The following is a 20,896-nucleotide window of genomic DNA, read 5'->3' as shown; positions in this document are numbered from 1 at the left end:
TCATTAAAGCAGAGGACCAAAGATGGCTCTGGGGAAGAAAGGATCACCTATCAGTAACATTTGTTAATCCCTTTTGCATGGATCTATTTAATTTTTTAAATCTCTAAAACAAAATGATCAACCAACAAAATTTATCTCTTTTTTATTCAAACATAACTTAAATGAGTCAAGTTCGACACTATTTCCTGAAATCCAGTCTTCCTGAGAAATCAGCAGTACAGCTACGTCCGGTACAGGCAAGCGTAGACACCAAAACCAGACTAGGGCATAAATGGGCACTCGTGATGACTATCTCAGTGTCTGACAATGGTGCTTTACTTATTAATTTTTGTGTGTGTGAGGGTAAAAAAAAGACCAAAAATCAGAATGGCTTTTCCCTCTCTTTTAACCTCCTATGGTTCAAATGGATTGATTAATTAATTATCCCCCTTCAACCAAAGAAATCAAACACCCCATTCTCAAGCCTGCCTTCCCTTGCTCACCTTGAAGTCTCCTTACTTCTGTGTATGGTTCTTCGCTCTAGTTAGACCGTCCTGCTTCTAATCAATTTAGGTCATTCACGTGGAACACTCTCCCTCCTCCTCTCTGTCTATTTACATCCTACCCTTCCTCCCAAATCAACCTTACCTGGAGTCTCACTCAAGATTTATATTCTTCCCTATGCTGAGTTCTGCTTTCTATAAGCTTCTATAGAACTTCAAGATTATATGAGACAACTCAGGTCTTTTACCCTCCCCAAGACTGTAGGATCTTCTAGGACAGAGTCAATGCCATATTTACTTTGTATCTGCTGAAGTTAAGTAGGAAGTTGTTGGGCTCAGAGTAATTAAGAGTGCCTGCATAGGAAAGTGTTTGAGAGCATATCAACATATTGCACAGATTTTGCATCATTACCTCTAGGACAGGTGGGAAATCTTCACTATTGAATGCATCCATCAATCCTGAACTATTTTGATAAGAAGAATTCCCTACCAACTCCACTTGAATTTGTACGGGATCCACAATTGAAAGAGCTGTATCATGCTCATTCCCTAGTCGGCATGAAAACACCTAGAGAATCAAATGCAGTATGGTTAAGAATTACTGTCTGATTTAGGAAGGGTCCAACCAACAGCACAAAGAGGCTATCTCAGAAGCAGTCAGCCGTGTGTTATCACAAGACCCATAACAACGGCTGAAATAAATAATGTGAAAAGTGAGCACCCTCCCCCCCTCGCCCCCTGCGCAATCACTGCCGAGAGCACATGCAACAGTCACCCAGAGGAAAAGGCAGTTTAGCAATACATTCCGAAAGGCTTACAAGTCTCATACCCTTTGATCCAATAATCCTACTTCTCTCTAGAAACTAGCAAGATGTATACATTAAAAAATTCTCTAAACCATCATTTAATACTTAAAAAAAAAAAAAGAGCAACCAAGGTTATATCACATCTACTCAAAGAAATATTTGCAGCCATTTACAAATGACAGAAAAGACCATATGGATTATAAGAAGACAGTTAAAAAACAGATTATATGAAAATACAACCCAGAATATGTTATGCCCTGACTTTAAGGAAAGAAACACACCAAAATGTCAACAGAAATCATATACAATTTCCAATAGTTTATTTTCCCTCCCCTCAATCATTTCATAATTTAAAATAAATACATTAATTATTAAAGCTGGGTGATAGGTACACATGGAGTTCATTATATTACTCTGTTTACTTTGTATATGTTTGAAATGTTCTATAATAAAAGTTTAAAAAATAGATACATTCGTTGGGAGAGAGAAAGAAGGGAGGGAAGGAGAAGGGATTCCGATTTTAGGACCAAATTATTTTGCCCGCTCAGGAGGAGCACAGAGGAAAGAAGAGAGTGATCACTTTGGCCCTTCGTACCCTCTCTGACCCTCTGCCGCCTTTTTGGGGCACACCCTGGTGCTGCTGAATAACGTGACACTGAGGTCCTTTGCCACATTCAGGATTCAAAATTCATACTTTACAAATTCTCCCAGATGATTTACCAAGCTGGTCTTAAAATTCAGATCCAACTGTGCTGCCTAGAAGGCAGGACTGAAAGGAGTTTCCAGCGATCTCAAATATTTTGCCATGCAGTTGTCCTAAGACTTTAGAGCAGAAAAGTTTCATTTTCCTTTTTCCTTCAGGGGTTTCTGCTACACAAAACCCAATTGTACCTGACAGTTCATTCATCAATCACCAAGATTCCGCATTCAAAGCTAGTACTGTGGTGGCTTGGAAGGCAGATGAATTGCAATTTCATGATCAACTCACATCACACCAGCACGCAAATCCTTCCTCTCAAACGGAGGTTTTTTTTACAGGAGAGAAACGAGTAGTCAAGAAGTAGAGTCCCTACAGGCCTTATTCCACTAGGTTTGCCTCAAAAAAAAGGGGGTCATATACTGCTAACAGTGAAATTATGTTTGATTCATTCAAACTTTGAGCAATACCACTGGAAAGAAAAAGGCATGAAAAGTCCAATCACAAGGGAAAAGGAACCCTGGCCAAATATCCTAACAGTATGGCATGGGGAATGTTAGCTAAGATCAGTGAAGTACAAACAACTGACAGAAACAAGAACCTGCCACGGTTCCCCGTCTGTCTCCCCAGCCCACGGCTTGACAAGAGACAAAGCACTTTGTGCCTAATATTGCATAATGACATTTTCAAGCCACAAAGGCCACTCCAGCACAAACTATCTTCTTCATGAGATGACATCAGAGCCTAAAGCATCACTATTATACATATACATGTGCTCCTTTCAGCCAGGCATGACTCTGCAGAGCTGCCCTTTTCTATATCAGGTATTTCTGAAAGGATAACATATAAAATCCTTAGCACTTTTTAGAAGTAAGTTTCTCTTCCCAAAGCCCTCGCTCTTCACAGGGCTGCATTCAAGGTGAGGAGGGGATACAGGGGACGTTAGACCCACGGCCTCCCCTTCACAGAAAAGGTCTGCAGAACGGGAGGACACAACAAGGTGCCTGACATGGCAGTGGGGACTAGAAAAGTCTCCTTGAACTTCTGGAGGAAGAAAGAATGTAAGAGAAAGAGGCAAATGCCCTATGCATATTCATAGCTTAACCCTGGAAGACCGAATTTATGCATCAGAACAGCCGGGTAGATTTGGAGAGAAAACAAAGAGGAGAAGAGGGCAGTGGTCTTCCAATTCCATGAATTACTTCCCCTAATGAAAGTTAGAGGTAAAATTCTCTTTCAGATGCTTTGCCCGTGAGCCAACACACAGTGCTGTGATCAACACATAGACTTCTTACCTCGATGCCAAACAAACTTCCTGAAAAGGGGCGATCAACAAACCGGGGCTTATAGGTGAGCACCGTGGTGCCTTTCAGAATAATGGCATTGGTGTCGAAGCAGGACACATCTTCAACGACCACAAACTCCGTGCCTGGAAAGGACAACATCGTCAATCAAGCCAGGGCTGCTGGGAAGCTAGAAAACACCAGGCTGTTGCAAAGGAAGAAGCACATCTCCACCAGGCAACCACACGAACCAGTAAGATGTGTTCTCCAGAACGTCTGCTGGTATTTGCTACACTGTCATCTGAACCAATTCTCTGCATCTGGCCACATACAGTTGAGCTCACAGAACCCTAAAGCAGCAGGAAAGACTGGGATGTGATTTCTCTCTTCAGAATACATTTAAACTAGATAGAGAAACTGCACCCCAGTCCTCCTGGGAGGCCTAAGAGATATTCAGAAGTTCACAAAGTCATCCTCTCTCTAAGTGATGACTTGACTGAAAATTCCAGGAAGAAGACTCAGGTACTAATGTTGGTCAGGCACTATGCACCTAAGTAGCTGTTTACAAAGTTGTGTACAAAGAACACAGACCAATTTAATGTAGAGATTTTTGAAATCAGTATGTTTTCAACTTATTTGTATATATTTAATAGCAAATTCACTCTGCTTTACACTGTGTTTTTATCAAAAACCATATATAGATCAAGCTTTGGTAACTGAACTCATGTAAAAGGCATTGTGCTAGCCAGCTTCATCAAAACCACTGAGAAGCAGGTATGGGTATCAGAAACATAACAATAAACACACAAACACATACAGAGGCACTAGATGGGTTCACTAGTCAACAAAAGCCATAGTAAATCCATCTATACCAAGAAAAATATTCTTTTTCTAATGAAAATTAAAATCTCCTCACTTACCATCTTCAAAACTGAGATTTTCACATATTGAACTTGCCTAAACTCCATAAAGCACAACTGTTAGGGCCCTAAAGATCAAACAGAAAATTGAAGCCAGGCTGCCCGTTGGAAAAAAAGACCACTGCCCAGGCAGGTGCTCAGGCCAGGCATAAGCATGAGGCAGGCAGGGGTGAGGAACAAGAGACCCCGCAGCCTTCAGTGGGCCGGGCAGCTCACAGCTAAAAATGGAGGTCAAGACCTCTGATGCTAGTAGGTCTGTAAAAGATGCAAATGTGTAAGTGCTCACGTCAAAAAATGAGAGAAATCATCCTGGTAAGACAGATATTGAGCCTAATGTCCCAACTAAGCACCAACGAATCACACCAACATATAATCACCTGTTACATTGACCTTGACCTCCAGATGCCTTTCGTTGGACACAGGAAGGGAAGACCGCTTGGTAACAACTCCATTCTTCACAGTTTTGGGAACTATAGCAGATTCGCTGCTAGAGTTACAGTGACGAGAAGGAGTAACATGGCTTTGTTTCTTAACATCACTGGGAGTGTGGAGAAAATCATGGACTAACAGTAGCCAGTCAAATATGAGAAACACACGAAGATTGTTGAGAACTACTGTAAAGCAGGAGGAATCCTTGTTAGATCTACAAAAAGAAGACAGGAGAAATAAGTAGGAAAAAAGAAACATGGTATCTCAATAACCTGCAAATGTACTGCTCGGTTTTGGCAGGTGGTATTGCAGTATTTTCTAAACTGCCCGCTTTGAGTATCAGTAAACTCTGAACACTGGTTGAATAACACATTCCGTTTAATAAGTTAATCATATTTTTAAACAACAAGGAATATTTATAAGAAGGTAGCACAGATAGCATAGCTCAGTGGTTCTCAATCAGATGGTTTTGCTCCTCTGGAGACATTATTATTATTATTATTATTATTATTATTATTTTTTAGAGATAGGGTCACACTCTGCTGCCCAGGCTGGAATGCAGTGGCACGATCATAACTCACTGTGACTTCAAACACCTGGGATCAAGTGAGCCTCCTGCCTCAGCCTCCCAAAGTGCTAGGATTACAGTTGTGGGCCACTGCACCTGGCCCTTGGAGATATTTTTTGCTCACATTTTAATTGTAACTGCAAAGAGAAGGAGTTGCTATTGGTATCTAGTATAGGTAGAGGCCAGAGATGCTGTTAACTATCCCACAATGTATAGGACAGCCCCATAATAAGGAATTCTCTGACCAAAAATGTCAACAGTGCTAAGGTTAAGAAACTCTGGTATGGTGGAAGAGCAGGCTTTGAAGTCAGAGACACAGAATTACTTACTGCTATTTATGAGCTGTGTTATCTTAAGAAAATCCCCTACCTTCTCTCAGCTTGTTTACCCACTTATAAAATGAAGAATATTAATATCATAAGAAATAAAGCACCAAGCACATAGCAGGTATTTGATAAATATCACTTTCTTTCCCTATAGGCTATTTCAAGAAGCTCAATGAGGCACTGTTTCTTTGACATCCAGGATCGCTTCTTTATAAATAATACCAAGTTGATACATACTAGTACTGTACTAAATTGTTTCTCTAGTTGAAATTGACCTGACAGCCCCTACCTTTTGGCCCAAGGAGAACGTGTAAGATGACATTTACCAGGGATGTGTACCCTAAGCAACCTAGGGGTACAGTTAGGGTAGGGGTTGGGGGGTCAAGTTCCCATTACTCTTAAGTCTGTATTTGAAGTGAAAATCCAACGAGAGCTCTCAGGCCTGACCTCAAACCATGACTTAGTCGGGGGCTTCATCCAGGGAAGGCCTACTACTAGATAGGCCTCAGATGAGAAGGACAAGAGAAACAGGGGTTGGAGCACTTAGATGGGGTTGAACTTGGTTCTGTAAGCCCAAAAGAGACTCTGGGCTTCTAGCTACTACGTGTACTTGGTTCCCTGCCCTAAGAGGTACTCCTATTTGGGAAAAGCTAACTTGCAAATATTTCCAAGGCTGGTTTCTCTACTCTCTCATTTCTCCTAAACCTGGCTCACTGCCTCTGTAAAAGGGCATCATGATGCATGTCTCCTTCTTACAGACACAGCATTTTTCACAGAAACACTCTACTCTTTTGTAATAGAGAAAAAATGCTGCCCTCAGTAAAATGTTTCCACCCCGTTTCGAACATAGATTGTCGAGTTCTGTATTAAACTGGAAAGTCACAGTGTGTTGCATCGCTTTTCTGGAAAATATTTCAAGCCTTTAAACACTGTGAAGTGATTTATATTTGACACACAAGATCCCAACAGAAGAGTAATTCTTCTTCGGACACGAAAGGCGTTCAAAAATTCCCATCAAAAGAACATCTCACTCCTCTCGCTAACAACAGTATTCTGTTAGCAAGAGCCAAGGTAAGACTTTATTATTTGACTCCAGTAAATTGTACACCTATAATATATAAATATTTCCAGGCTCCTTGTATATTAAAAATATGAAAATGAGAAGACAAGATTACAGAAAAAAGGGGTAAAAAGGAACGAGCAAAGTATCCAAGAAATATAGGACTATGTGAAAAGACCTAATCTACATTTGATAGGTGTACCTGAATATGACGAAGAAAAGGAATCCAAGCTGGAAAATATTCTTCAGGATATTATTCAGGAAAACTTTCCCAACCAAGCAAGGCAGGACAATATTCAACACCAGGTAATACAGAGAACACCACAAAGATATTCCTCAAGAAGAGCAATCCCAAGGCACATAATCGTCAGATTCACCAAGGTTGAAATGAAGGAGAAAATGCTAAGGGCAGCCAGAGAGAAAGGTCAGGTTACCCACAAAGGGAAGCCCATCAACTCACAGCAGAAACCCTACAAGCCAGAAGAGAGTGGGGGCCAATATTCAACATCCTTAAAGAAAAGAATTTTCAACCCAGAATTTCATATCCAGCCAAACTAAGCTTCATAACTGAAGGAAAAATAAAATCTTTTGTGAACAAGCAAGTACTCAGATATTTCATCACCACCAGGCCTGCTTTACAACAGCTTCTGAAAGAACCACTACACATAGAAAGGAACAACCAGAATCAGCCATTCCAAAAATATACCAAAGGGTAAAGAGCATCAACATAATGAAGAATCTGCATCAACTAATGGGCAAAATAGCCAGCTAGCATTAAATGGCAGTATTAAACTCACATATATCAATATTAATCGTAAATTTAAATAGACTAAATGCCCCAATCAAAAGGCACAGACAGGCAAATTGGATAAAAAGCCAAAACCCATCGGTATGCTGCATCCAGCTCCATCTCACATGCAAGGATACACAAAGACTCAAAACAAAGGGATGGAGGAAGATTTACCAACCAAATGGAGAGAGAGAGAAAAAAAAGCAGGAGTTGTAATTCTCGCCTCTGATAAAACAGACTTTAAAGCAACAAAGATCAAAAGAAGCAAAGAAGGACATTACATAATGGTAAAAGGATCAATGCAACAAGAAGAGCTAACGATCCTAAATCTATACGCACCCAATAGAGGAGCACCCAGATACATAAGGCAAGTTCTTAATGACTTATAAAGAGACTTAGACTCCCACACAATAATAGTGGGAGACTTTAACATCACATTGTCAATATTAGACAGATCAATGAGACAGAAAATTAACAAGGATATTCAGGACTTGAAGTCAGACCTCGAACAAGTAAAGTTAACAAACATTTACAGAACTCTCTACCCCAAATCCACAAAACATACATTCTTCTCAGTACCACATCACACCTACTCTAAAAGTGACTACACAATTGGAAGTAAATCAGTCCTCAGCAGTTGCACAGCATTTCACAGGTTTAAATGAAATACTGTTTGGCTGCTTGTTCGTTATTTTCCTCCCTTACTCCTTCCTGTCTCCATTGTTAAGCACAATTATTGGCATAAAAGAAGTTTTTAATACCCATTTTTAGACTGTATTCTAGCCTGGGCAATAAAGCAAGACTCCCGTTCTCTCTCCCTCTTTCTCTTCCTCTTTCTTTCTCTTTCATTCTTTTTCTTTCTTTCTTAAAAAATAAATAAATAAATATCATAAGAAGGAGACAACTACCTGACAGTTTAGGAAGCCGGATCAATAATAATAAACTCAAAAAGAAATGTTTCTGCATATGGACCAAATAGATGCCAGCCTCATGTTCAAAGGAAACATCTTCAACCAAATGAACTGCAAGCACAACCATCTTATACATGACTGCAAGCAGCCCAGTGACGAGAAACCTGGTAGGTCCAAAGACTGTTAGAAACATCATAGGCTTTAACATCGCAGACCCAGGTTTGAGTTCTGATTTCTTGACCTACTAGCTGTGTGACCCAAGAAGAGTTATCTAACCCTTCTCCAAGTTTCTAACTTGCTAACTGCAAAATGAGGAAGAAGTTACTTACTTTGCAGATTTGTCAGGATTATAATGAGTTTAGCTAAAGTGCCTGGCTCGGGGCAGGGCCCAGTAAGAGGCAATTAGGATTCTTACTCCTAAGAGTTCCTAAAGTTCATACAAAAATGCAAATGTCTACTCTGCTAGATTTCCTAAAGGCATATGAGGGATATGAAGAAATCATGACCTCTCTCAAAAAACACAGCAATACAAAACAAAACCTAAACCCTGAGGAATTCTGAACAGCGCATTGAAATGTCAGGCACATGGAAACATCTAAGAATAATCCTGATGACTTTTTGCTTAACCACAAAGTTTTTCAAAATGGTTTATACTTACAACATGTCTGATGACATGAAGCACAAATAGAAGGAAAGGTCTCCTTTTTGGGTTTTCACTGAAAGACTTCTATAGATCAGGCCTAATTTTTCAGTTTTAAGGTCTGTGTTCAGCCATTACATCGGCCAATGGTATTATCATAAAATAACACGTTACATCAGCAATAACAATAGTAACTACCAACTATGCCAGAATTACTTTGTTTAATTATTACCTCTACCCCATGAGGAGGGTATAGGTGATTTTTTTTTCTATTTTATATAAGAGGAAGTTGGGACTCAAAGAGGCCAAACAACTTGTCTGAGGACATAGAGCTAGATAGTGGTAGACCAAGGTTTTGAGCCCAGATCTGTCTAATCCCAAAATACATGTTCTTTCTACATATAACACTGCCTCCCATAATACCAGAAAGAAAAACATAACCTAATTCAAAAAGGTAAAAACTACTTATACATCTTATACATGGAGAAGTGGGGCAGCAAAACTTGAATAAATGGGTAATTCAAGTCAAACCCACCTTCCCTTCCATTATTTGTAAAGACCCAAAAGTCTTTCTACTTTTTTCCTTAAGCCAGCATAATTTCTTCCTTCTTAAGCCACTTTACAAATTACAACAGTCTACAGCTTACAAGGAGATTGATTTTAAGGCTCAATTCTGAACTACTTTGCTTTTAAAGGCAACAGAGACATCTTCTGGCCAATATATGAAACTGCAAGATTATAGGAATAATACGTTAATATACAGTAGTACACTACACTGATAAAGCCATTATCTGTTTATCTTTCTAGTGATTCCTTGATTCTTTGATGTTCTAAAGCCAACAAAGTCTTGACCCAAAAGGGAATGTCTCCATAGAGAAAGGCCGAGTCAAGGTCTGCCCTGCTACCTGAAATGCAATTCAATCTGAATGGATCCTTGGCTGGTGCTGCTGTTCTTAGCAGGCTGAAAGATACAGCTGAACACATTCGTCATCCCAGGGCTAGTCTTCTGCCCAGCATAACGGGTGTCAAAAGCCATCATGGAATGGGAAACCAAGTTAATGGACTTGGTTTGGTTGGAAAAACTTTCATAGAGCAGTTTACATTTCTTGAAGTCAAATCTAAGAGAGAAAAGAAAGCAGACAAGATGTGAAACACAACTCTTTCATTTTACAAAAGTATGTAAGTTTGAGATAACAAGAGCAAAATCAAAAATATATCTAAGTCCCATAAGGAGAATAACTTTCATTCTGAGTTCTTTTGTTGATTTTTTAATAGACTCCTCAAAATGGAGTTAGTGCCACTGTGCCTTGGATCTTACTTTTCCAGTTCCAGAGAGATGATCATGTTCATAGGAACTGCATAAGTAACAATACCACATATTCAGTATATTCTTGATCTGTTATCATTCCCACGACCCATCAGAAGTCTAAGAAGGCTGTATACACCCAAAGGATGCCAACGGTCCTTCTGGGCCTTCATTTGTCAGCCTATAGTTTGCCTGGATGTTTCACTCTCCAGGGTCTGTCCAACTGCTTATGTAAAACTGTTACAGTGTACTGGCAACAAATAGTACTCTTCCCACGGAGAATAATTCAACTAATCTACCAACAGGAAATCCATTTGGAACCATCTTTTTTTCATAACAGAAAAGACTGCAATAAGCAATTAATGGTTACTCAGTACCATTATGACAATACATACAGAATTATTCCATATTAAGAAAAACTAAAGGCATAGCCAATCATCAGAAAAAAATTGCTGAGTGAGGTGGCTCATGCCTGCAGTCCCAGCTACTTGGAGGGCTGAGTTGTGAGGATCACTTGGGCCAGAGAGGTAGAAGTTGTTGCAGTGAGCCGAGATGGCACCACTACACTCCAGCCTGGGCAAGAGGGAGAGAGATTCTGTCTCAAAAAAAAGGGAAGGAAAAGAAAAACTTTGCTGGTTCACAAGACCACCAGTCTGGGATCACAGTTTCATATATATAATGCTCTCCTCAGCTAGGTACAGACAATGGTGGACTTTCAACAGAAGACAAACTAGAAGATAGTGCTTCAGCAGGGAACTACGGGCCTTGAAGTCCTGTTTTCAAATACCAAACCACTTTCCCAGCCATACAACCTTAAGCTAGTCAGTAACTCTATCTGGAAAACAGGAGTAATGTATGCCCAGCTTCCAGGGCTGATAAGAAATCAAAACGAAAAGGTTATTAAGTGGGAAAAGCACTCTTTAAAGTTCAACAGCAGTAATCACAAATGCATATATCTACATTGACCAAGCACGTGACAGAAATAAGTGAAATGCTAGGTAAGCCTATGCCCCATTTCAAGGGGGCAGTTGCTACTCTGTTTCCAGATGCTTCCAAGTGAGAAAGTGGACCTAGTATTGCCAAAGTTTCCAATTTTTCAAAAGAAGCTAAATACAAACCTTTTACATAAAATCTCCCAACTTTTTTTTTTTTTTTTTTTTTTTTGAGACCAGGTTTCCCTCTGTTGCCTAGGCTGGAGTGCGGTGGTGTGATTATGGCTCACTGCAGCCTCAACCTCCTGGTTCAAGTGATCCTCTCACCTTAGCCTCCTGAGTAGCTGGACTACAGGCAGGCACCACCATGCGTAGCTAGTTTTTTAATTTGTTGTAGAGACAGGGTTTCTCACTATGTTGCCCAAGCTGGTCCCGAATTCGTGGCCTCAAGCAATCCTCCTGCCTTGGCTTCCCAAAGTGCTGGGATTTTAGACCCCAGCCACTGCACCCAGCCCCTAATTTTTCTTTCTTTTTCTTTTTTTTTGAGACAAAGTTTCGCTCTTGTTACCCAGGCTGGAGTGCAATGGTGCGATCTCGGCTCACTGCAACCTCCGCCTCCTGGGTTCAGGCAATTCTCCTGCCTCAGCCTCCTGAGTAGCTGGGATTACAGGCACGCGCCACCATGCCTAGCTAATTTTTTTTGTATTTTTAGTAGAGACAGGGTTTCACCATGTTGACCAGGATGGTCTCGATCTCTTGACCTCGTGATCCACCCGCCTCGGCCTTCCAAAGTGCTGGGCATGAACCACCATGCAGCCCATGAGGCAGTCGTCAGTGCTGCACATCAAATGGTTCTGCATCTCCCACCCTAAAACGACTCAGACCCACAGCAAGACGGTACTTCCTGCCTCCATCACACTGTGTGAAATCACACTTTAGCAGTACAAGGTCTGCCAGAGCACTTAATTGCCATTCGAGACCATTCCAGACCTCGTTTTTCTCTCTAGCACATCAACACTGGCTGCTCTGTCACCCTAAGTGACTATAACAAGCAGAGCAGCCTGAGAACCACAATGGTCACACAGTATGAAGGAGAAAAAGATCCTGACTGTTTGAAGTCACTGATACTCTGGGATGGTCTGTTACTACAGCGTAACCTCACCTACGCTGACTGATAGAACAATGAATCTAAACTTTTCAGAAGCACTGTGTAGACCAACCAGACAATGCAGACAGCACTCCACCTGTGGGCCGCCATTCTGCAACCTCTGCTCCATGTCTTGGATACTGTTACTACCAGAAAAATGATATAATTAAAGCCATACCTGGCTAGGGACCCAGCACCTTCTTTTCTTTTGGGATCTTTAAGCTCCAGACTTACATTCACCATGTCAATGAGGAAGCACATGCAAGTGTACACTTCTCCACTCAGAACAGTCTACAAAAGGAAAATGCCCGTCAATCCACAGTTGATGAGGCCAACCTAAAAACAGGTTAATACGTCAAGAAATCTAATTGCTTGTTGCTCCACCTTCCTTCTCCAGGTGAATCTGAGGAACATATACACAGGGTGACCATCAGCTGAGACTACGAGAGTTACAGAAGAACATAAGGTCTCACTCACATGAATTCTTGGATCTTGTAAATCATAAGGCCGCATAAATTCTTCTATGGGTTCTCCCAGGTTGTTCTCTAACAAGCCACGGATCAGCTTGTATTTACATAGATCCAGAGAGCAGTGGACTGAGGAGAGATTGCCATGGATAGATATGTCTGGCACAGCATGACTTATTTCTCTGTGAAAAAGAAAAAAGATCACTTACACAAACAAGTCAGTAACTTAACACTGACATACCTCACACCCACATGGGGGCTAAAGCGTACTCACCTCCATTATCAAGTAGGTAATCCTTATTTCCAATGACAAAAATTTCATGTGGCTCCAAATGAAGCAAGTTAATATGATTGCCATGCTTCAACTATAAAAAGCCCCTTTTCCCCAAAAATTTACATTTAGAAAATCCTCAAACCAGGCCAGGTGTGGTGGCTCACACCTATAATCCCAGCACTTTGGGAGGCCAAGGTGGGAGGATCACTTGAGCCCAGGAGTTCGAGACCAGCTTGGGCAACATACTGAAACCCCAACTCGTCAAAAAATACAAAAATTAGCTGGGTATGGTGGTGTGCACCTGTGGTCCCAGCTACTCGAGAGGCTAAGGTTGGGGGTTCACTTGAACCCGGGAAGTCAAGGGTGCAGTAAGCTGTGATCATGCCACTGTATTCCAGCCTGTGTGACAGAGTGAGACCCTGTAGGCAGGTAGGCAGGTAGGAAGGTAGGGAGGGAGGGAGAGAGGGAGGAGGGGAAGAAGGGAAGGAAGGTAGAGGAAAGGAAGGAAGGAAGGAGGGACATCCTTAAACCTAATAAGAGCTAACTAACTAATCTATTAATAAGGAAAACCTCATGAGGCTCAGAAAGAGCTTAAACATTACAGTTGGGAAAGCAATAAAGAAAAGATGCCAAGATCTTTATTTAAGTCTTTGGATTTAGTGGTAACTAAAGGCAGACACCAGTGTTCCCTAACGAGTCCAGACGGGACATTAGTAATAAGACTCTGAACAGGTTCATTATCTCAGCCGGGATGGGCAAATATAAAGTTGAAGATGAGGGGAAGGGTACATATCTATACTTCATCTCAATACTAAAAAGCTTTCTCTAACCTCCCATGGGTGAACTGGGCATCATGAATCCTACAGACACCATGCTCTGAGTATACAGAGGGCTAGTATTTGAAATGGCAGAGGTATATAAAAAATTATTCTGTCTGCAGAGAAAAGCCTACATACAGCAGAGTTTTAAAAACCCGATGATGTAATAATATAGAAAAATGAAGGCGGCTGACCAAGTGCCATCTCAGGTTCCTGCCTGTGTGGTTTGAAAGCCTGACAGGACACCCTGCGTCCAGCATCACTTTCTAACAGGCCTAACAGAGTATAATTATCTGCACGTAATCACTGATGGGAGCAGGGAAACTTTAGATAAGCTAAGTAGAAAAGCATTCTTTTTTTATTTATTTTTGGAAAGTATTGCTTGAAAAGAAAACAAAGTGTTCGATTTCTAAATAATGAAGCTCTTCTTAAGACTGCTTAGCCAGTAAAACCAAATATAGCCCATGCCAACCATAACTGCACGCCAGCCAGGGAGCACTTGAATAACACGTAAGAGTGAAACACAAACATCCCAGTGAGAACAGCTAAGTTGTATCATTAATCCAGAGAGAAACTAAAAAAGTGACATTCAATGACTTGCCCAAACCAAGAACTGTGAAGGGAGTGGCCAAAAAACATTCAAATCAATCATGCTCTATACAAATAATAAGCTGTTTTTCTTTTTCTTTCTTTCTTTCTTTCTTTCTTTCTTTCTTTCTTTCTTTCTTTCTTTCTTTTTTGAGATGGAGTCTTGCCCTGTCACCCAGGCTGGAGTGCAGTGGCAGGATCTCGGCTCACTGCCACCTCTGCCTCCCGGGTTCAAGCAATTCTCCTGCCTCAGCTTCCCAAGTAGCTGAGATTACAGGCACATGCCACCATGCCCAGCTAATTTTTGTTTTTGTTTTTTAATAGAGACGGGGGTTTCACCATGTTGGCCAGGCTGGTCTCAAATTCCTGACCTTATGATCCACCCACCTTGGCCTCCCAAAGTGCTGAGGTTACAGGCATGAGCCACCGTGCCCAGCCAAAACTGGTTTTCAAAATGCTACAAATGGAAGTCTCTATACAGCCCCACATCTCACTCTTCCCTGGAGCAGAGATCCAAAATGTTGCTGCTTTTTCCAAAATCAGTGCACGCAACTGAGAGATACAGTACACTGTAATCAGTGGATCCCAGTTCACCTTCATGGGCCAGGCAGGCAGAAGGCCCCTCAAAGGGCCTTGTTAAATGGACACCTGAGTGTCAGTCCAGAGAGTCACATTCTGTTGGGCCCAGGCAGGTCTGGGAATGTTCATTTTCAAGAAGTTTCTCAGCCAGATATGGAACTAACGACAACTGAAGTCATGCTCTGGATTTCAGAAATAAGTACCCTGTGCTTCAAGGCCAACAGCCAGGGTAAACTAGGGTCAGTTCATCGGTCTTCATGGAGTACTTTTCGTTGTTTTATGGAGTACTTTTCGTTGTTTAATGGAGTGAAATGGGAAACTCTGCACCTGAATATTTATACTGATTAAATGGAGTTCCAGGCCGGGCGCGGTGGCTCACGCCTGTAATCCCAGCACTTTGGGAGGCTGAGGCGGGCGGATCACAAGCTCAAGAGATCGAGACCATCCTGGTCAACATGGTGAAACCCCGTCTCTACTAAAAATACAAAAAAAGTAGCTGGGCATGGTGGCGCGTGCCTGTAATCCCAGCTACTCAGGAGGCTGAGGCAGGAGAATTGCCTGAACCCAGGAGGCGGAGGTTGCGGTGAGCCGAGATCGCGCCATTGCACTCCAGCCTGGGTAACAAGAGCGAAACTCCGTCTCAAAAAAAAAAAAAAAAAAAAAAATGGAGTTCCACGGTAAACAGCAATAGCAGATCCATAATCTAATCTATTTGGAATTAGATTAGATTCGAAGGTGTAGCTCTTCCAGAGTACGCTGCCTGCAGTCCCTGCCCTTCCGTCACCACCCAATCCATGTAAATCTGCTTCCTCCTCTTTGTTTCCAAGGTGCATCATGTTGCATTTTTTTTTTCCCTTGAGACGGACTCTCACTCTGTCGCCCAGGCTGGAGTGCAGTGGTGCAATCTCAGCTCACTGCAACCTCCACCTCCCAGGTTCAAGCAATTCTCTGTAGCTGGGATTATAGGCACCCACCACCGCCCCGTCTAATATTTTTGTATTCTTAGTAAAGACAGGTTTTCACCATGTTGGCCAGGCTGGTCTTGAACTCCTGACCTGGTGATCCATCGGCCTTGGCCTCCCAAAGTGCTGGGATTACAGGCGTGAGCCACCAAGCCCGGCCCCAAGGTGCTTGCTGTAATCTGACAACACAGTTTATCAGATCAAATCAAACACTAAATTAGAATCATCTACTTAACTTCCTGTATCCCTCAACAAAACGTAAGTCCCTTCAAAGGAATTAGTTTTCTCTTTCATCATAGTAGCCCTCATGTTCAGCACATCCTAGGTACTCAATAAACATTTGTTAGATGAAGAAATAAGCGAATAACTAGTTCTTCCAAACTTATCTTAATGGCACTGATTTCCAAGTTAAGATTCTACTTATCACAGACAATTATTCAGATATAAAACACTGGCCAGGCACAGTGGCTCACACTTGTAATCCCAGTACTTTGGGAGGCCGAGGCAGGCAGAACACCTGAGGTCAGGAGTTCGAGACCACAACACGGTGAAACCCCATCTCTACTAAAAATAACAAAAATTAGCTGGGCATGGTGGCATGTTCCTATAATCCCAGCTACTTGGGAGGCTGTGGCGGAGGAGAATCACCTAAACCTGGGAGGTGGAGGTTGCAGTGAGCCAAGATTGTGTCTCTGCACTCCAGCCTGCCTGGGTGACAGAGTGAGACTTCATCTCAAAACAAAACAAAAAAACTCACTTATCCAAATTCCTTTCCACCTGCAATTTCAGCCTACAAGGCTCGGTTAAGAGGCTTCCTCCTGTCTGTCGCACAAAATAGGAAGGGAAGATGAGATCTCCACTATTGTCCTCTGGTGCCTTGGAGTATTCTCTTGGATGTCTCTCTGCAGCAAAGATGTCCATGTCCTGGAGATCCACGACAATGCAATCCAGCAGGCAGACATGGTCTTCTACAAAGACCCAAGGAAAGAGAGGTAATGAAGAAAATGGGACCCAAAAAGGGCTTGCCCCAGCAAAATTAAAAATGCAAAGATAGCATTAGGAGAAATACCTAATGTAGATGACGGGGTGATGGATGCAACAAATCACCATGGCACATGTTGTATACCTATGTAACAAACCTGCACATTCTGCACATGTACCCCAGAACTTAAAGTATAATTAAAAAAAAAAACTTTTTAAAACGCAAAGCTCATTGTGGCTTTGACAATGTTTACAGCTGCCTGCTTCCCCTGCTGTCCACTACTCAGAAAACTGGCTATCCAGGACACCACAGTGTCTCCACTATTGCAGCAAGAGCTCCTTATGCAAAGCTCCACGTGCATGACACATCCTGCCCCCCTGCCCTCCTCTCCAAGCACAGACAGTGTCACAGTTCTTCAGTGTCTCATGTCTACACTGTGACAATAATGGGGGCTGGATGACTAAAGTTGACTCCACATGCAATCCCTCCCTAGAGATAATGCTACCTAAAGGTTTACAAACTTTTCCCAGCAGTAAAATTTTTTTTCAAACAAATACTGCCACATGTAACCACTTCCATTTCCACTGACCAGATCCAAACCACCTTCATTCTTGCCTAGACCAAAAAGAACTCTTCTCCATTAGACCTACATAATTCCATTCTAGCGCTCACAAAACGAATTCTACCCACAAAACACCTGAGTAATCCTTAAAAAAATAAACAGTCCATAACATTCACCTCTTTTATATACTTACTGGCTATGTTTAATCCAAAATTCTTTCTGTAAGCCAGGCATGGTAGCTCAGGCCTGTAATCCCAGCACTTTGGGAGGCTGAGGCGGGTGGATTACCTGAGGTCAGGAGTTCAAGACCACCCTGGCCAACATGGCAAAACCCTGTCTCTACTAAACATATAAAAATTAGCCAAGCATGGTAGTAGGCACCTGAATCCCAGCTACTTGGGAGGCTGAGGCAGGAGATGGCTTGAACCCAGGAGGTGGAGGTTGCAGTGAGCCGAGATCATGCCACTATACTCCAGCCTGGGTGGCAGAGTAAGGCTCCGTCCCAAAAAGAAAAACGACAACAACAAAATTATTTCTGTAAATCTCCCCCAAATCCCTAAGTTTTAGTCCACCCTCAGGCTTACTAAAACAAAGGCTTACTTGTCCTTTGTTTCCCCCAAAATGCCAAGCCCTTTGAGGCCTGAATAGCCTTACAGGTGGAGTGCCCTCCCATCTCATCTAAATTCAGTCTTCTCTCCTGTCTTTCCCATGATAACACATCTTACAATCTGTCAATATTTAACTGTAACTGTTCAATGTCTTTTTCATTAGTCTATAAGTAGCATTGTAGGAGGAGCTATGTCTAACAGAATGTTTATATACTAGGGAACAAAATAAAACACCTGGCATTAAGTGGGCACTGAATAAATGAGTTTTTGATTTGTTAATTATATTGATAAATACATGAAATAGTTAAAAGTAGAGCTGATCTGGTAGAAGCGGATAAGGAATGGGAATGAAGCAGGCTTCGGAGATTCCCTAGGGCAGGGGTCCCAAACCCCCAGGCACGGACAGGTACTCACAGCAGGAAGTGAGAAGCAGGTGAGCGAGCATTACCACCTGAGCTCTGCCCCTTGTCAGATCAGTGGTGGGATGAGATTCTCATAGGGGTGCAAACCTTATTGGGAACTCCGTATGCGAGGGATCTAGGTTGTGTGCTCCTTATGAGACTCTAATGTCTGATGATCTGAGGTGGAACAGTTTCATCCTGAAACCATCCCCAGCCCCGTCCATGGAAAAACTGTCTTCCATGAAACCGGTCCCTGCCAAAAAGGTTGGGGACTGCTGCCCTAGGGTACTGTTATGGAATCCTAGAATTATATGGAAACAGCATGAAAACCACTGTCTTAATCCAAGGTTCTGTATCATGAATAGTGAAATTTCAGAAACAAATAGCAAATCAGTAGGAGAAATACTGTTAAAAAAAAAAAAAAAAAAGAGACCTTCTTTCTATAAAACATCCCATATCACTTCTTAAAGGCTCTACAGATGTAAGACTGGCCTCATTCTTAGTCATCACAGACGTCATAACATCAGTGACGGTGGGCCATGAGCTAAGTGGTCCTCAGGTGCAGCCCTCTGTGCTCTACCTGTGCCTGCAGACACACTGACAGGCAGCATCATGTTGGGTTACAATTCGGTTCTGGAGTCACACTGCCGAAATTCACAGTCCAACTCTTCCATTACTATCTACATAACCTTGGGCAAGTTAGGTTATGTAATCCCTCCAAGGCTTTTCCTCTTCATCTGTGAAATGGGGATTTTTTTTAAAAACCCTACAGTAGTGTAATGTGGACAAGATAATTAATGTAAATAATGCGCTACAATGTTTAACACACATTAAGTGTTCCACAACTACTATTAAGGTGATTAAAATTATCTCGTTGCAGGATCAACATAATTAAAACCACTTTTCTGTCACCTCTAGGACTATAAGGTACCAGAGAGAGTTAACGATTCCTCGGTTCTATGTAACAAGACACTCAGCAGCCTCTCTCAGGTAGTGCCCTGAATCTTGCAAAGTCCCATCACACTGGACTGATCTTTGCAGTTCATCTGGCAGCTCAAAGCAGCTCCCATTTATCCAGTGCATCACTCATCCAGAACACATTTAACAACAGCAAAGAGGCCGGGCATGGGGGCTCATGCCTATAAACCCAGAACTTTGGGAAAACGAGGCAGAAGGATTACTTGAGCTCAGGAGTTTAAGATCCAGCCTGGGCAACCTGGTGAAACCCCATCTCTACAAAAAAATACCCAAAAAAAAATCAGCTGGGTATGACAGCGTGTGCCTGTAGTTCCAGCTACTCAGGAAGCTGAGGTGGGAGGATCACTTGAGCTCAGGAGGTCAATGCTGCAGTAAGCCATGATCTCAACACTGCACTCTAGGCTGGGAGACAGTGTGAGATGCTGTCTTAAGGGGAGAAAAAATACATAAAACCAGAAAAGGCTCCAAAATAATGCTCTTATTTGGAATGATTAAATCTTTTTATAAATTTTTTTTAAATTTTTTATTTTACTTTAACTTCTGGGGTACATGTGCAGCTCTTGCAGGATTGTTACATAGGGATATACACATGCCATGGTGGTTTGCTGCCTCCATCCCCCCATCACCTACATTAGGTATTTCTCCTAATGTTATCCCTCCCCAATCTCCCCACCCCCTGCTATCCCTGCCCTAGTCCCCCAACCCCCAACAGACCCCAGTGTGTGATGTTCCCCTCCCTGTGTCCATGTGTTCTTGTTGTTCAACACCCACTTACGAGTGCGAACATGCAGTGTTTGGTTTTCTGTTCTTGTGTCAGTTTGCAGAGAATGATGGTTATCCAGATTCATCCATGTCCCTGCAAAGGACATGAACTCATCCTTTTTTATGGCTGCACAGTATTCCATGGTGTATATGTGCCACATTTTCTTTATCCAGTCTATCTTTGATGGGCATTTGGGTTGGTTCCAAGTCTTTGCTATTGTAAACAGTGCCTCAATGAACATACATGTGTGCATGTGTCTTTATAATAGATCAATTTATAATCCTTTGGGTATATACCCAGTAATGGGATTGCTGGGTCAAATGGTATTTCTATTTCTAGATCCTTGAGGAATCACCACACTGTCTTCCACAACAGTTGAACTAATTTACGCTCTCCCAACAACAGTGTAAAGCGTTCCTATTTCTCCACATCCTCTCCAGCATCTGTTGTCTCCTGATTTTTTAATGATCGCCATTCTATCTGGCATGAGATGGTATCTCAATGTGATTTTGATTTGCATTTCTCTAATGACCAGTGATGATGAGCATTTTTTCATATGTTGGTTGGCCACATAAATGTCTTCCTTTGGAAAGTGTCTGTTCATATCTTTCACCCAC

The 20,896-nt window shown here is 42.0% G+C and overlaps 1 protein-coding gene across 7 annotated transcripts in view; it reads right to left on the bottom strand.

Moving 5' to 3' along the window:
- The window catches only part of VPS13D (vacuolar protein sorting 13 homolog D), a 304,733-nt gene that overhangs the window by 201,500 nt on the left and 82,337 nt on the right, over nt 1-20,896 (bottom strand). For all 7 annotated transcript variants that reach the window (XR_012512316.1, XM_074380077.1, XM_074380076.1 and 4 more), the window contains 7 exons: nt 16,743-16,953; nt 12,775-12,946; nt 12,476-12,588; nt 9,818-10,030; nt 4,566-4,831; nt 3,281-3,414; nt 895-1,050 (listed from right to left, as the gene is read on the bottom strand). Coding sequence is in view for 6 of the 7 variants with exons in the window: in XM_074380077.1 (XP_074236178.1) it covers nt 895-1,050; nt 3,281-3,414; nt 4,566-4,831; nt 9,818-10,030; nt 12,476-12,588; nt 12,775-12,946; nt 16,743-16,953 (1,265 nt within the window). In the remaining variant the exon portion in view is untranslated. The remainder of the gene's footprint in view (nt 1-894; nt 1,051-3,280; nt 3,415-4,565; nt 4,832-9,817; nt 10,031-12,475; nt 12,589-12,774; nt 12,947-16,742; nt 16,954-20,896) is intronic.

Source organism: Saimiri boliviensis, chromosome 11, assembly GCF_048565385.1.
Source record: "Saimiri boliviensis isolate mSaiBol1 chromosome 11, mSaiBol1.pri, whole genome shotgun sequence".
Taxonomy (NCBI): Eukaryota; Metazoa; Chordata; class Mammalia; order Primates; family Cebidae; genus Saimiri; species Saimiri boliviensis.
This window is presented reverse-complemented; position numbering and strand designations above follow the sequence as displayed.